Source organism: Budorcas taxicolor, chromosome 5, assembly GCF_023091745.1.
Source record: "Budorcas taxicolor isolate Tak-1 chromosome 5, Takin1.1, whole genome shotgun sequence".
NCBI classification, from domain to species: Eukaryota; Metazoa; Chordata; class Mammalia; order Artiodactyla; family Bovidae; genus Budorcas; species Budorcas taxicolor.
The window spans coordinates 34,967,437-34,985,263 of NC_068914.1; the positions used below are offsets into that span (position 1 = coordinate 34,967,437).

The 17,827-nt window shown below is 41.3% G+C and overlaps 1 protein-coding gene across 1 annotated transcript in view; it reads right to left on the minus strand.

Moving 5' to 3' along the window:
* Nucleotides 1-17,827, minus strand: part of RYR2 (ryanodine receptor 2) — a 582,989-nt gene that overhangs the window by 51,510 nt on the left and 513,652 nt on the right. Inside the window, exons 88-92 of the mRNA XM_052640524.1 lie at nt 13,155-13,259; nt 10,249-10,330; nt 6,374-7,671; nt 5,504-5,571; nt 2,187-2,334 (exon numbers count right to left, since the gene is read on the minus strand). Of these exons, the coding sequence (XP_052496484.1) occupies nt 2,187-2,334; nt 5,504-5,571; nt 6,374-7,671; nt 10,249-10,330; nt 13,155-13,259 (1,701 nt within the window). The remainder of the gene's footprint in view (nt 1-2,186; nt 2,335-5,503; nt 5,572-6,373; nt 7,672-10,248; nt 10,331-13,154; nt 13,260-17,827) is intronic.

Here is a 17,827-nt window from a genome sequence, read left to right on the forward strand (position 1 = left end):
GATTTATCTGAGGTAGGAAAGAGGAAAGGACTCAAGAGATGGAAACTTCTGGATTCTGGGGTCTGAGCAAGTAAGTAAATGCTTGGTGTCATTTATTGAGCTATGGGGGAAAAGTACAAAACACTTATTGGAGCAGAAGTGGGTTTAAGTGAAAAGATTTTGGGACATACCAACAATTTGTTTTAATATTAAGTGCGAGATGACTGCTGCTGCTGCTAAGTCACTTCAGTCATGTCCGACTCTGTGCGACCCCATAGATGGCAGCCCACCAGGCTCCCCTGTCCCTGGGATTCTCCAGGCAAGAACACTGAAATGGGTTGCCATTTCCTTCTCCAATGGGTGAAAGTGAAAAGTGAAAGTGAAGTTGCTCAGTCGTGTCCGACTCTTCGTGATCCCATGGACTGAAGCCCACCAGGCTCCTCCATCCATGGGACTTTCCAGGCAAGAGTACTGGAGTGGGGTGCCATTGCCTTCTCCGCAAGATGATCAGAAAGTATCTATCTGGATATATCAGGGGCTTTAGGATTCTAAGGCCAAATCAGAATGATACTTCATTAGTTATCCCTCTCCATGGCACACCCGACTTGGATGGTGTCATCTCCCCACATATGATCCTGACTGTTCTGCTACCATTTATAGGACCAAAGTTGGCCACCACATCCAAACTGGGTCAGTCACACTGATTCTCCTTAGAAGGTGGGACTGGGTTACAGGGGCTGGGTTAGCGACTTTGGTTATCTGAGCTGGGAGGTCACAAAGACTGGCGTCATGAGAGGCACTGTGGCACCTGATGCGGCCATGATTAGGCTTGTGCATGCAAAAGGTGAGCAAAGAAAGTGACGGTGCAAAGAGAAACAGGAAAGAAGGCACCTCTGGGACAGAAGGATGGGGGGAAAAACCTCTACTACTTGCTTTGTTCAACTGTGGTTACACCAAGTCTTCAGGAACCCACTGGGGCTGCTACAGCTTATCACAGCACCTGTACAACCTCACACCCTAGCCAGACCACACCTGCCGCCATAGCTACGGTGACAGCAAACCAAACCGTGGATTATCCAGAGTTGCCTTAGAAACATTTGCATTCTGTCTACTCTGTATTAAATAATGCAGGAAACATACACTGTAGTTTAAGAAAACATAGTTCTAACTATTAACAAAATATATATCTGTAAATTATTTAAAATATGTCATATATATCCATTTATGTATAAGCAGTTAGAATATATCATGACTGAGAACAATCCATTTTCCTTATAGGTGAAGTTCTATACTATATGAGTTTTTGGTCTTTTTTTCCTCAAAGGTTAAATATGATTTTGCCTTTCAAATGGCTTTATTATGGAGTGCTGTTCTTAATTTCTAGGTCTGACATTTTTGGTCAGTACCTCATGTAGGTTTATTTGAGACATTCATCTCCCAATCTTTTCCTATTTATATGATACAAATATATAATATTTACACACATGTACATACATACTCATATAAAAGGTCTTTCAGACAAAATTTTTAACAATTCCATCCTGTATGAATAGGAATAGAGAACTACATCTTTCTTGTTTTCCACATTTAAGCAGATATTTTATTAACTAAAGGAACATTTCTGAAAAATGTTTAGGATACTACATAAAGAACTATCTTCTCCCTCATCTTTCACTTTTTTACTTATTTCCATTTTAAGAATAATTTTGAATAGATCTTCTTATCATTGGAGAGTTAGCTCACTGCATTAATATTTTTATAACTGGATTTTCAATCAAAGGGCAATTCAAGAAAGACTGACTACCCCCACTCTGAAACATCAAGATGAATTGCTTGTCCCCTAGAAGGTTTGTTTTGCTATCATGTATTGCAGAGCCTTACATAGCATCCTGCAAAGAGGGAGCCTTGGGGTATGTTAATTAACTTACCCTTAAAATGTCCTTTCGGGAAGATGCTGGCAGTCACTAAATCACATGGTCTCAGGTCACGGGAATGTGTGCAGAGATTATGGGTTTGACAATAGGGAGCCATGGAGCAAGACATTGATTTTAACATATAAACACTAAGATGGGCACACACAATATACGTTCAGGGCTGACTTGGTTCCCTGATGACCACCCGAGGGAAGGTCAGTGGATATTTACTGCACCCGAACGATTATGGTCTTACAATATATCAAAAACAATATGCATTTTAAAACATCTTACTAGAAGTTTCTGTTGATAGGCTATGATTTTCTTCCAGAATGCTGACTCAGGAACTTCTGGCTCTCCGTATCTGTGTGTGTGGAGCTGTCTCAGCTTTTGTTTACCCTTGTCTTCTTTGGCTTTTTCTTCTTTTTCTCCGTCTTCTCCTCTATGAACGCAAATGAGGGAAATATCAACCATCCAGACACCAAAGAACTGAACAAGTTTTATGCCAAAATATATAAACATACAAGTATTTAAATCATAGTATCAGTTTTAATAACTGAAACCTCTTCTAATTTTAGAATTAGAGGTAGAATTTCTGGCTTATCATAGCCTCCTATATATGGATAATTCTGTGAAGTTCAGCTCTATAGGACATCTTACAGGCTTTAACTTTCTTTGTATCTCTACCCAGCATATTCCTTTCCAAGTGTACAATGAAATAGTTAACTGAAAAAGGAATAATGGAGACTTTCTTTTGGTTGTGACTTTCAACACACCTTATTTTTCAATTCTAACGTTCAGTCTCTAACACTGACTAGCTATTAGGATTTAAAATCAGAGGCATATGCATTTGGTTGTTGACAGATATAGAGAATGTCAATGTTAATTCTGCAGACAGTAATGGAATTGGGAGCACTGAAATTTGATACCTAAACCTCTCCAGGTACAAAATACCAAGCCTCCACGGAGATGTATTTATGTACATATGTAATCATATATATGTAAGCCACATAATATAACTCATACTTAACTCATATGAGGCTTTTCCAGCATTATTTTTAACATTTAAGAGTTGCCACTGAAATGACTGTCAAGCTCTGTTACGTTTGTCTGTGTTTCATTGCTATAGTCCTTTACATGGCCATTTTTACAACTGATCCAACAGTGCAAGAGCTGTGATAATGAATGGCTCTGACTGTGAAGAACAGACACCGGTGACCCTCATATGAGGCCTTGGATACAATAAAGGAAGCTTGAAGCTTAAATATTTAGCAGCTATTACTCTAGTCCTCTTGCCTGGAAAATCCCATGGATGCAGGAGCCTGGTGGGCTGCAGTCCATGGGGTCGCGAAGAGTAGGGCACGACTGAGCGACTTCACTTTCACTTTTCACTTTCACCCACTGGAGAAGGAAATGGCAACCCACTCCAGTGTTCTTGCCTGGAGAATCCCAGGGACGGGGGAGCCTGGTGGGCTGCCGTCTATGGGGTCGCACAGAGTCAGACACAACTGAAGCGACTTACCAGCAGCAGCAGCAGCAGCAGCAGCAGACAGTATTTAAAGAATCGCAAATTTTGTTTAGTGTAAATAGTAGAATGATAAATATGGTTCTTTAAACAGTCTTTAGCAATTAGTAATATATACAAGGTACTTACGGGTGAAATGACATGGTGACTAGTATTCTCTTTAAAACAACTTGTCCCACAGAAGGCCCCAAAGAGTGTGTGTGTGTGTGTGTGTGTGTGTGTGTGTGTGGTAGGGATGGTTGGCAGAAGAAAACCTACATGAAACAAGGTTAGCAAAATGATAATAATTATTAGAACTAAAGTGAAAGTGAAAGTCACTCAGCTGTGTCCGACACTTTGTGATGCCATGGAATTACATAGTCCATGGAATTCTCCAGGCCAAAATACTGGAGTGGGTAGCCATTCTCTTTTCCAGAGGATCTTCGCAACCCAGCAATTGAACCAGCGTCTCCTACATTGCAGGCAGAGTATTTACCAGCTGAGTTACCAGGGAAGCCCTTATTAAAGCTAGGTGATGGGTTTATGGGTGTACATTATAACCTTCTCTCTTTTGTATATGTTTGAAAATTTTACAGGCTTCAAGTATCTTTGTGTCTATATATTGCATATTCCTTTCAAAGTGTATGATAAAATATTTAACTGAAAAGAGAATAATAATGATGACTTTTTTTGGCTGTGACTTTTCAACATACCTTGTTTTTAAATTCTGATTTTAATGTTCAGTCCTTAACAATGACTAGCTGTTAGGGCTTAAAATGCTTCTAAATTTTCTCAAATATCTTGGAAATTTAAAAATTTGATTTTCCCTGCAGAAGTGTTAAATTACTCAAAAGGTTAACTCTAGTAATGTCAAGCATGCAAGTGAGAAAGTTGAATAAAACTGTTTCCCCATGAAAATATTAGAAATAAGAATTATTTCTGAATTATTCACTTTAATATTATTTTAATTTTATTAACACAATTCTAAACCAACATTTGTCTACTCTAGGGGGGAAAAAACAGACAATGAAAACAGGCCAAAGAAAATAACAGAACAGAGGAGAAAAATAAAGTGCCATGTGAGAACAGTGGCACTATATGCAGTTAAAAATTTGCTTTCCCCAATTTTAAAAACTATGCATATAAAACTGTGCAAACTTGGGGAATGATGTAGGTTTCCATTGTTAACAGGAAGCCAGTTTTATGGGAAATTACACATTTTCATTGTTTCATAACCAGCTCTCTATGTCTTAGTAATGCATTTATAACTGTGCTCTCGATAGCACCAAGACTGTTGGTGAAAATGAAGCTTCCTGGGCCCCACACCAGCCCTGCTGACTCAGTACCTGTGCGGGGGCCCAGGAAACTGTGTCTTTAACAGACTTTCCAGGTGGTTGATGTTGGAGAAGGCAATGGCACCCCACTCCAGTACTCTTGCCTGGAAAATCCCATGGACGGAGGAGCCTGGTAGGCTGCAGTCCATGGGGTCGCTAACAGTCGGACACGACTGAGCGACTTCACTTTCACTTTTCACTTTTATGCACTGGAGAAGGAAATGGCAACCCATTCCAGTGTTCTTGCCTGGAGAATCCCAGGGACGGGGAGCCTGGTGGGCTGCCGTCTCTGGGGTTACACAGAGTCAGACACGACTGAAGTGACTTAGCAGCAGCAGCAGGAGCAGCAGCCAGGTGATTTTTCAGCAGGTGGCCCTGGGACAGTGAGTTGAGGACCACCACTCCCTAAGAGTCTATGCAATGGCATTCAGAATGCCTGTCCCCTCCCTTCTTTACAAGGACAGAATAGATGCTCAATTAAAAAAAAAAAAACTACAACAGTCACCTTGCAGAGACCATCACATGGAATTATAAAGTCGTTTCTGCTGAGAAACACACAAACAAAATCCTCATGGAAACAGAAAGAGATAGGAATACCACCCACATCCCCCCAGGTAGGTGTTTACACTGATCCCCACCCACTGAGGATGGGGCCTTCCATTGAGATGACAGGTGTCACCTTGCAACCTGAGATTCTCCCCACAGTGTCCCCAGAGGGAGAGCATGAGTGAAAAACAGTGAAACAAAGGAAAGGGCACAGAAATGACACATACTCAGCTTTCTCGGGTTCGGATTTGCTTTCTTCTTTTTCTTCCTTTTCTTCTTCGTTTGCCTTCTGTTCCTTGGATGAGTCCATGGGAAAAGAGAAGCGAGAAAACACGTCACCTTTGAATGAGTTCAGGAAGCTCTGTGACCCTGTATCAAATTGTAACCTATAAATGATACCCTCCTGCCTCAATCGAGGGGATAAAACTGCCACGTGAGCCCTTCCTTCTGCTGGTTCGTGCATTTCCCCTTCCCCACACTCACCTTCCAGGCCAGTAGGGAGCACCAACTTTCTAAGCTCCTTCCCACTTATTTCATAACCATCTTCTTTCTCTCATTCACCAAGTCTTACTCATCGTCCAAACCAACGTAAGTCCCACTTCTTCAGTCTCAACGAGCTACTCCAAGCCATACTGAGCTTTCCATTTTCTCACATAATCAACAGTCTGCGGCCTATGCTACTTACCACTTAATGATTTTCTAATTTTTTTCACGAGCGGTTTATCTTTCTAATAAACTCTTTAAGGCAACTTGAGAGCAATGATTACATATTACATTTCTTTTAATTCTGTATGATACCCAGGGGGACTAGACACATGGCCAATCTTTATAAAATACTTGTGGATGGAATGATTATTGATCAACTGCCTAATGTCTTGAGAGTGAGTACCAGAGTTTGTACCTTCATAGTTTAATGAAATAATTTGTAAAGGACCTTCAAAAGGCTGGCTGGCTCTGCCTTCTACAAAACCATTACTCTTTGGAAAGTCAAGTCATCTACTGAACACCACTCTGGCACAAGCAAAACAGCCGATGTCAAGTTCACCTATCATGCCCACCTGAAGTCCAGAGAGCTGCTGTGACTGGAGGTAAGTTACCTGGAACTTTTCTTGCACCTCTGGGATAGGGACGGGGTTGCTCATGAGGTCACTCAGGCCAGCATTGGGATTGTGAGGAATCAGTTTGTACTGCCCCCCTTCTCGCTTCAGGTCCAAGCCAAAGATATCGGAAAGCAGGTCACTCTCCTCTGTCAGTTCCTTCAAGTCCGTCAGATCTTCAGAGGGCAGGGCCCCTTCCAGGGTTTTCCTCTCCCCCTCCTCCCCGTCTCCTCGAACCTCATCTTGCGTGGGGTCTGGCATGTTGGCCAAGAGCTCCGCCACTTTGATCTTCTTTGCACCTTCGACCAGGCTTCCTCCCAGCAGGAGGCTGCCGATGATGCGAGAGAAGCCTCTGAAAACGCTGGCTACAAAGTGCAGGAGGCTCATCAAAATACTCCAGTAGGATGTAAAGAAGGCTGTGATCATGTCCTTCACTGTCATCTTCTTCACCTTCTTCACCTGCTTCTTCAAGCTTTTCAGGCTGAGCATCCGCATAAGGGTCAAGATATTGTACCTGAGGGCAAACAGGGCGGACTTGACCGTCATGATGGAAAAGAAACCCATCCTCGGACCCTGCTCCTCCGGCTTCTCCTTCTCACTCTCCTCTTTATTCGCTGACCTCTCATTCAGATCTGACTCTGATATCTGAGCCGCCAGCTGCATCTCAAAGATGGTATCCTCGCAGAAGTTCACGAAGAGCTCCATCTTCTCTTTCTCTCCCCCTTCATTGACCACGTCAAATATAAATTGCCTTTTGGATTCCTTGACCTGGGGCTTCTCCCACTGGGTTCGGCTGGACTCACTGATTTCAAAATACACCCTCTCGATGCGCTTGGCACTGCCCATGATCTCGATGCGGCCCAGGAAGGGCTGGAAGTAATTGAGCACGCTCTCGGCCAATTCCAGAAAAGTCTGCAGCCGGGTGTCATTGGGCATGTGTTCGGAGAGGTTTGTCAGAAGCACTGCCACGTTGAAGCCAATGTCCTTGGCAGGCTCGTGGAACCGTTTGACAAATTCTTCATAGTCCAGGGTTTCATTTTCATCTGTCTCTGCACAGGACAGGAGAAACTCAGTCTCGGACTGGGTGTAGTGTTTATGGCTCTCCATGGCTTTGTGAAAGTCCCTCTTGGAAATAACTCCCTTACCATCGGGGTCATACTCTTTGAAAGTATCAGAAGATGTCAAATCCTTGAGCTTTAAGAACATGTCAAAAAACTTGAGAATCATCTCCACGTTGTTGGAAGATTCCACGAGCATATCAACCATCTGTTTGCCAATGGTGCCATTAACAACATTGCCTGGGGATAAAGAATTGCATTGGCTCAAAATGAACATTCCCAATGAAATCAGTGTCGATGGCAGATAGAAACCAATGTACGTTGAGTGTGTGTGCTTAGTTGTTGTACCCTGGTCCAACTGTGTAAGTTGCTGCTAACTTGTGCAAGTAAATAGTAAACATCTTAAAATGTCTTTAAAAAAAGTGTCTATAGAGAAAATAACAATATAAATCTTATATGACATCTGAATCAAAGATAGCTCTTTTCTCTTCCAATGTGTGAAGGAAAAGATGGATAATTACTTGTAAACTCTAATTTTAGAAAGTGATTACATGAACACATATAAAAGCATATTTACAAAGTAACTGGACTAATGCATGTAAAACAATATGTGATGAAAGGCTGACATTTTTTCCCTTTAATTGATCCTAGAAGCAACATGCTTTAGGATTTTTTTTAAAAAATAAAAAAGGCAGATATTTATATTATCCTAAAGCCTGAAACAGAAATCCAGTCTCATATCAATAATAAAAATGAGTGTATGCATAGCCCTTTGGGGATGAAAAATCACTGCTCACAGACATTACACCTAATTTCATGTTCATACCTGAAAATACCTGTGAGACAGGTACTTTTTATTATTAATTTATGATTTTACTATTGAGGAAACTGTGTTTAGCAAGGTTAAATTAAAGTGCTTGCTGTAACATGATTATTGAGAGCTAGGGCCAGGACTTCAAACGGAACCACTGAGGGCAAATTAGATGCTCTTTCTGATGTAAAATGTAAAAGACCTCCTTACATTTCTTCATGGTTCAGAATGTTTATAGCTAGAAAATGGCATATTATGAATAAGCCTGAGAAAATGAGATATTACCCTAAATTATAGAGTCATCATTCCTTGAACAGAATGTGATATGTAACACAGGCATCAGAAGAAAGATACATGATGATGGGTTTCTGGAGTTCATCTGTGAGGCAGTAAACACTAGAGTTAAGAGCATGGGCCCAAGGGCTTTCCTGGCGGTCCAGTGGTTAAGATTCTTCCTGCTAATGAAGGGGACACGGGTTTGATCCCTGGCCCAGGAAGATCCCACCTGCCTCGGGGCAGCTAAGCCCCTGGCCACAACTAATGAAGTGGTACACCTAGAGCCCATGCTCGGCAAAGAGAGAAGTCCCCACAATGAGAAGCCTGAGCACTTCAACTCGAGAGTCGCCCCCACTCACCCCAATTAGAGAAAGCTCACACACAGCAATGAAGACCTAGCACAGCCAAACAAACAAACAAACAAAAAAGGCATGGGCTCAGGAGCCCTGCTGTTGGGGTTTGAATCCTGATCCCACCATCTGCTGGCACAGCAACCTGGGCAGATTTCCTAGCCTCTCTGCACTATTTGCAAAAGAGTGATAATGATACTATCCAATTCACAAACCTGGTATTCAGATGAAAAAGTACTTAAATGAGGTTAATTTTAACTCGTTATTCCTTCAGTTATTATGTCTGTGTTGTTACTGTTTAGACTAAAACTTGAATTGAGGTCCTGGGGAAAGTATCTGTGCTTGGAGGATATACAGTGGCTGCCAACTAAGGGTTTCAAGCAAACACTGCATCTTTAAAGTCCTAGGGCAAGGCGTGTCTACTACCTTAGTTAGTTAACGCAGGGCAGACTAAGTGAGAGAGAGGAATTAAGAAGGACTTGAGAAAAAAAGGATAGGGAACATGATAGCAAACATGGTGGCTCTGGTCGCAGTCACATGATTTCACAGAAATGCTCGCAGAAGCTGTTCTGAGCTCCGTCTCACAGAGGAGGGAAGTGAGAAACGGAGACGTTACTCAACTCAGGGTCACGCTGCCTGGGTCAGAAAGGGAGAGGTGGGTGCTGGTGGTGGATCTCAGAACCCAATCTCTTACCCACTATATTTACTGCCTGAGATAGAAAGAAAACACAGTAGTGAAGGAAAATGAGGTGGAAAGAGAGAGAATGAAAACCCAAGAAAGAGACATGTAGCGGGTAGAAGTTAGGCTGCCACCAGCTGTGGTGGGTGGGGTGCTCTCTACTGCCTTCTCCACCTGCAGAAATGTAAGGACCCACAGGAGCGATAAGGCAATCAGCTCAAAGCAGCAATTTACGCATTTGGAGTGTCCCCAAACATCTGTAACCCTTACTGCTTACAAACAAACAAAATGACAACAAACAAAACCCTCGTTAAGGTACTCAGTGAAGAGCATACCCTTTAAGATATCACTGTGAAATGAAAAATACCACTATAAAATGAGGTACTACTGGTTTCGCGCCATAGCTTTGTGACCTGAGATTGGCTGGATTTCTTTTCTTAAAATTAAAAAAACAAAACAACAACAACAAAAACTAACTTGGCAAAACCAATACAGTATTGTAAAGTAAAATAAAGTAAAAATTAAAATTAAAAAAAAAATCCTAAAAAAAAAAAAGAGTAGTCAAGCGAGCAATAAGCCTGAGGTATCTGCCCCATTTCAGCACTGATATTTTATCCTTTGCAGCAGGCTGACTCCCAGAACAAGCATATATGGAATCCTTCAAAGAATAAAGGGGATTCGAAGATATAAATCAAAACTACCTTCCAACATGGACAGCAACATGACCACCATGTCCTTCTGAAGATCCATCAATTCTTTTAGTAGCTCAATTTGACTGGAGTCCTGAAAGTATTAACACAGTGCATTTGAGATAACATGAGAAAATTATGCAGCAAGAATGTCATACTTATTCTCACAAAAAGAATACCTTTTTACCAATAGCAGACTTTACAGCATTATACAGCTAAAAAGAAGCCAAATAAAAATCTGCAGCTTATTAAAAATACACACTTCAGAATGAAAGAGTATTTACTATTGATTCCAACTCACATTTTTTAAAGTATTCGTAAGGACAATGAATAAATCTAACAAGAGTATGGAAGAGCTAAAGCAATGGTGGAGACCCTCGGGTCAGGTAGGCAAGACTCAGGTACTTTTGAACACTGGGCGTCTTTCTTCTTGAAAACACTAGACTTGTCTTTTCTTCTTTCTAACTTACTACACTGAGATGCTATACATGTTGTAAAAATTAACTTATTCTGGAAAACACAGGCATAACAGTGATATGAGACAAACTTACCCTACATAAATCTGGCCAAAAAATGTACACACAGTATCTTATTTACCAACTTGATTAAGCTCTTGGATATTTCTCTGTTTAAAATTTTTTGGGTTTTTTGTCTTTGATATATCACCATGAAAAAAGAATTTTATATAGATATGTTGTGTACAAACATCACTATGCTTAGATTCAGTGCCTGAAAACATAGAATATTGATATCTACATTATAACCCCATGCATCATCAGAGTTTTTTATTTTAAAACTATACTTTTTTCAAAAAAAATACATATATACATATATATATATATACACACACCCACAAGGTAATGTTTTATTCACATGAATTTTTCTACACAGGAAGCCAAATTTCAACACTGTATGAAGGATGAGATTTATTTCTTTCTAAATAGTTGGTACCTCAACTAGGTCTACAAACTATGAACAACTGCTAGGTAGCACTGCTAGATGTTAACAAAATGATGGAAATACATCCAAATAAGAACTCTCTTGTGATAAATTTGGCTCATGTTGATTTTCTTTACTTACTAAAATGTCACTAGCAATTAGATGAAAGCAATCACTGTATTTCCTTATTTGGTAGAAGTTACCAATAACTAGATACTGATGAAGATTCTCTCCTTGACCAATCCTCTGGGCCCTCTTCCCAAGTAGGTTTTAATCTTGGTTTATAAAGCCTTGAACAACTGGGAGATGGGATTAGCAGATGCAAACTATAGGATGGATAAACAAGATTCTACTGTGTAGCACAGGGAACTATATTCAATATCCTGTGATAAAGCATAATGAAAAAGAATATTAAGAAAGAATGTCCATATGTATATAACTGAGCCATTTTACTGTATAGCAGAGATTGATACAACACTGAAAATCAACTATTTGTTGTTGTTCAATTGTGTCCAACTCTTTGTGACCCCATGGACTGTAGCCTGCCAGATTCCCTTATTCTTCACTATCTCCAGGAGTTTGTTCAAATTCAAGTCCACTGAGTCAGTGATGCTATCTAACTGTCTCATCAGCAAATCAACTACACTTCAGTTAATAAAAAAAAAAGAAAAAAAGACTAGAACAAAACATGACCATGGTTTCTAACAGCTCAAAGCTACTTCACTAGGAAGACCCCAAGCCCTCTTAGGGTGCTTGCCTGAGAAAACTCAAGGCTGCCAAAAAAATTTATTATTTGTTCCAGCCAACACCTGAGGATGCTAGAATCTGTCTCCCAGGCTCTGCAGGAGGTAGAATCCTAATGTCAATACTTGCCAGCTAGCAGACACAGCTGGCCCATCATGTTTACACTGACCAACCTTTTATAGTTTTTCTCTTCCCTGAGCCCTGATCATCCGCCCCTCCTCCTCCCATCATCTCTGTACATGTCCAAGTTGAGTTGAGCTCACACTAGATTTTTCTCCCTACAGTGACAGTTATCACTGATTAAATCTGTTCTTGCCACCTTAACCTGCACCTGGCTCTATCTGACAGTATTTTCCAGCTTGGAGGGCAGGGTGGAGGTGTGAGTTTCCTCACTTTGCTGCAGGCAAGGAGACTCAAGGAAGAGATGGACACATGAATGAAACTGTAAGGGCTGGAGTGGTGGTCCTTTGACTTTTAATCTAGCATTTTCTCCTCTCTTGACACCTGACAGATATCCACACTCAACAGGTATGTCAGGTCTCAGGACATCCCAGTAAAATTCCCTACATCAAAGGGACACATTTATTCAAGATTTATATTTAGAGTTCTTCTATTCATCTATCTCTGACTCCACATGCAATACAGGGGTGAGAAAACAGCATGCTCATGTTTCCAAGATGTGCTCCCAGATTAACATTAAGCATGGTGAAAAATCTGTTTCTTCACCGTTTGCCTAAGTGTACTGCTATTTTTTTCTCTTTGACTTTCATGAAGTTAAATGTCTGGTTAATTGGTGAATGTCATCTTTTGAGAACAACTGCTTGTTTATGACCCTATAAGAAAACTCTCTCTCCTTAACGAGGGATTTGGAGCATATTACAAATCCTCTTCCAATTATATGTACGGATGAGAAAAATTCCAGCAAGTAATCATTGAGATGTGGGTCTATGAAGGACTGTAAAATGTACAGTGTTTGGCAACTATACTGTTTTATTTCTCCACTATAGTCAATTCCTTTACCTTTTATTATCAAATTTGAATAATGGCTCCCACCTATTGTCAGTTTGCATAAAATTCTTTTATTAAAAAAAGGATTTTTAAAAAAAGTCATGTAAAAGATGTATAAAGAAGTCATCTAAGAAAAATAATATTCTGACATGGGAAAGTGTGTTTAATTTGCCAATGATCACAGTGTATAGCGTCTCACCTAGGCTGACAGAGGACAGTGACTTTACCTGAGACAGCTTCATCTGCATGTGGGCAAATACGTGAAGAAAACCCACCACAGCATCCCAGAGCCTGCTGTGAGCCAAACTCTGCTGGTTGCCAGTGCAAGGACCCTGGGCCAGAAACAGACAAACAACAGTCATTCCTGATAAATTAACTGCCAAATTAAACTTTACAATAATAGATTTTACTTCAGCAACAAGTGACTGGAAGAGAGGACTGCACTGAAGGTACTGACAAGATGTCAAAATGGAAGCTTCACTTAAGGACCTAGAGGTGAGGATAAAAGATATAACTGAGCAGGATCCTATGCTGCTGCTGCTGCTGCTGCTGCTAAGTCGCTTCAGTCGAGTTCGACTCTGTGCAACTCCATATATGGCAGCCCACCAGGCTCCCCCATCCCTGGGATTCTCCAGGCAAGAACACTGGAGTGGGTTGCCATTTCCTTCTCCAAGCCATGAAAGTGAAAAGTGAAACTGAAGTCGCTCAGTTGTGTCCGACTCTTAGCGACCCCATGGACTACAGCCTTCCAGGCTCCTCTGGGATTTTCCAGGCAAGAGTACTGGAGTGGGTTGCCATTGCCTTCTCCAAGGACCCTATGAGGCCCTCCCAAAACAGACCTCCACCTTCCTCGGCCTTCCTTTTGTCTGTAGGAAAACTTTAGTCAAAGAATAAATTTAATCAAAGAAGGGGAAAAATGCAGAAAGAAAGGAAAACAGGCAAGACAAAATAATAATACTTTAGCCATTAAACAAAGTCAAAGACCTTTAGTTCCTTTTCAAGGACAACAGATAATACTCTGAGCCATGTCCTCTGAGCTGTTTGGCAGAGACTGAAACTCCTACCAGGTGGGTGAAGTTAACTGTATACTGCCCACCAACATGTGGACCCAGACAGGTTGATAATGTTGACTCCCAATGACCTCACCACTAGCCAATCAGAAGAACATCTATCAGCTAATCACACACCCCACAAGCCCCCTCTCACAACCTGTCCATGAGTTGATCACACACCCCTCAAGCCCCTCTCTCAACCTGCCCACAAGCTGATCACACACACCCCACAAGTCCCCTCTCTCAACCTGTCCATGAGCTGATCACACACCCCAAAAGACCCCTCCCTCATCCTGTCTTTCTAAACCTTTACCAGAAAGCCTTCAGGGACTTCAGGCCTTTTAAGTTCTAGCTGTCATAGACTCCTTATTTGGTGCCTGCAATAAATGCTGCACTCTCCTTCAGCACCAGGTGTCAGCAGATTGGCTTTATTGCACACAGACAACCAGACCCCAATTTGGTTCAGTAACAAAGACAGTAAGTGCCAAATATCTTCATATTCCACAAGTAAGGCGCTAGATTCAGTACCTGCGAAAGGAAACTAAATAGATCTTTCTAGCCTTAAGACATAAAGGTTTTGAAGTTGAAAAGGGACAGACTTTGCAAAGTGCTCTCCAACCTCCACGCCTGCAGCAGTGGGTGAGGACAGGACTACCCTTGCCTTCCTTTACACCGAGAGAGAGAGGAGGCCTCAAGAGAGCCATCAGGAGTGCTTGACTTCTGTCTTCTGAAGTAGGGCAGCAATATGATTTTGTAATCACATAGGTTAGGGGGTCCCCAGAGAAAGAGAACCAGGAATATCTTTTTTGACATAAGAGAAGCCATTTTGGCCTGAGCCATTTTTGTGATCTCAGCCTGGTCACAATGCTTACCCTTGGAGAGATCTCAGTAATCGATGATCTTAGGGAAACAAAGGAACACAGGAATAGAGAAAGGGCAGTCAAATGATAGTGCAGTGAAAATAGAGTTTCAGTTCCTCCTCAAAGGAGGTACATAATCTGATACAGTCCTTGAGTTTTGCTGGTGAGAGCTAAGGCCTTCACCCAGGTGGGGGACAGAATGAGGACATCCCTCCTGACTTCAGTCAACTCTGTCAACCTCTGTCTGAATTCTTCACTGCTGAAGCCTCTTCATGAATATGCATGTACCCTTAGCTTAAAACTTTCCAAATTTTGCTGTTTGGAGAGACTCTGCTTTGGGAAAGAACCCTAGTGTTCTCCTTACTTGCTGCAAGTAATAATAAATCCTTCCTTCCCCCAATCTTTGGTTGTATCTATTGGCTCAACATCCATCAAGAGAAGAACCTAGTTTTTGGGTAACAGCTTGCTATTAGAAAGTGTAAAAGATGGAAAGTAACAAAAAATTGATTTCTTAAGTGGGAGCTATTCTGTCCAAAAGGACTTTGAAATATTGCCAAGCAAACTGTCTGAAAGGGTAATGTGATTTTCAGAGGTGGATGGGGGCCACCAGATGAACAGAGATTGTGGAATAATTTGAAACTGGAAGGGAAAAGACACCTTTCCAGGCACTGGAAGCAGTAGGAGAGTCAAGCCCCCTCATCAGAGGAAGAATATAATATGCCACCCGAGTGGCCAGGCCACAGTGCAGTCCTGAATTCCACGTGCCTGGAGGAAAACCTCCCTCCCCTTACTCTTCCTCTTCACAGTTCCAACCCTGAGAAGGCCTAGGCTGGCTCGCAGCAGGAGGAGGAAGAACAGACGCCCCTTGGAGAGAAGGCAGAGAAGCCCAGAGCCTACTTCTTGCCCTCCACCCTCAGCCCACAAGGCCTTTCCAGCATAAAATCAGGCATGAGGGGAAGTGTTTCTTTGAGGGGGAGTTTTAAATTGGGTAAGAGTTTAGTGATGGCGTCACCATACAATGACTGAAGTGAGACAATTCTTGTGACAAAGTGACTTAAGGAATTTTATTTATCTGAGAGTGGCTGGTGCACAAGATCCATTCAAACAGGGGTAAAGAAATGGGCTACGGAGCAAGTCTGAAGAGACGGTGGGGAGAAGGAATCACTTAACTTAGAGGTTAACATGTTCAGTGTACCTGGCCAAACTGATTTTACAGTGTACATCAATCCTGTCTGGCTTCTGGGTCAAAGCAACAGATTCTCAGGATTTCACTGCGGTCCATTGTTGGCAATGTGCCCTGTGCACTTGCTGTGGAGAGGAAGCCAATTCTGACTCCATGCTGGAACTGTTTCTTTGACTTGCTTTTTGTTGCTTTTGTTATTACTATCATGCATAATAGCCTGCCTAAAAGGATCCTGACCCTCTGCCTGACAGTAAAGTAAAATGCCTTTGTTCAACTCAAAAAGAGTTGAATGGAAGAGATCAGCACATCCCTTTCAAAGGCTGAACCTTCCTGGAGTTGTTGCCCAAGACTGAAGACCCTTTTACTTTACTTCCTCACTGCCTCTCCCTCTCTGTTCTGCCCTTTGACTTCAGTTCCTCATTGCTTCTTTCTCTCTCTCTGATTCTATAAAAGAACCTGTCATCTGACCACAATAAGATGGTTATTTTGAGAAATTAGTCTGATATCTTCTCAGTCAGCTGGCTTTCCTGAAGGAGGAAACAGAACAGGCTGTATCTTGAAAGCAGGACTCCATCTTGGGCCGGACTGTGGACTTTGAGCTATATGCCCAGTATCTATGAAAATGACATACCAATGGAAAACCAGACCCCCTCATTTATTCAGTGCCTGTAACATAAAATCCTTGCTACTATTATATAGAGAATGGATCAACAACAAGGTCCTACTATATATAGCACAGGGCACCATATTCAATATACTGTGTTAAATCATAATGGAAAAGAATATGAAAGAGTATATATATACACACATATAAGCATCTATATGCATGCACATATACGTGCACATATGCATAAACATGTACACACGTATATACATATGCACACGTGTACATGTATGCATATGTACATGTGTACATATGTACATGTGTACATGTATACACATGCACATATATACATATATACACATATTATATATGTGTATATATATATAAAATGCTGAAGAAGTTAAAGTTGAATGGTTCTATGAAGACCTACAAAAGCTTCTAGAACTAACACCCTTTTCATTATAGGAGACTGGAATGAAAAAGTAGGAACTCAATAAATACCTGGAGTAACAGGCAAATTTGGCCTTGGAGTACAGAATGAAGTAGGGCAAAACATAACAGAGTTTTGCCAAGAGAACGCACTGGTCATAGCAAACACCCTCTTCTAACAACACAAGAGAAGACTCTACACATGGACATCAACAGATGGTCAATACCAAAGTCAGACTGATCTTATTCTTCACAGCCAAAGATGGAGAAGCTATATACAGTCAGCAAAAACCAGACTGGGAGCTGATTGTGGCTCAGGTCATGATCTCCTTATTGCCGAATTCAGACTTAAATTGAAGAAAGTAGGGAAAACCACTAGACCATTCAGGTATGACTTAAATCAAATCCCTTATGATTATACATTGGACGTGACAAATAGATTCAAGGGATTAGATCTGATAGACAGAGTGCCTGAAAAATTATGGATGGAGTTTCGTGACATTGTACCAGGAGGCAGTGATCAAAACCATACCCAAGAAAAAGAAATGCAAAAAGGCAAAATGGTTGTTGACAAGGCCTTACAAACAGCTAGAAAAGAAGAGAAACTAAAGGCAAAGGAAAAAAAGAAAGACATACCCATTTGAATTCAGAGTTCCAAAAAATAGCAAGGAGAGATAAGAAAGCCTTCCTCAGTGATCAGTGCAAAGAAATAGAGGAAAAAAATAGAATGGGAAGACTAGAGATGTCTTCAAGAAAATTAGACATACCAAGG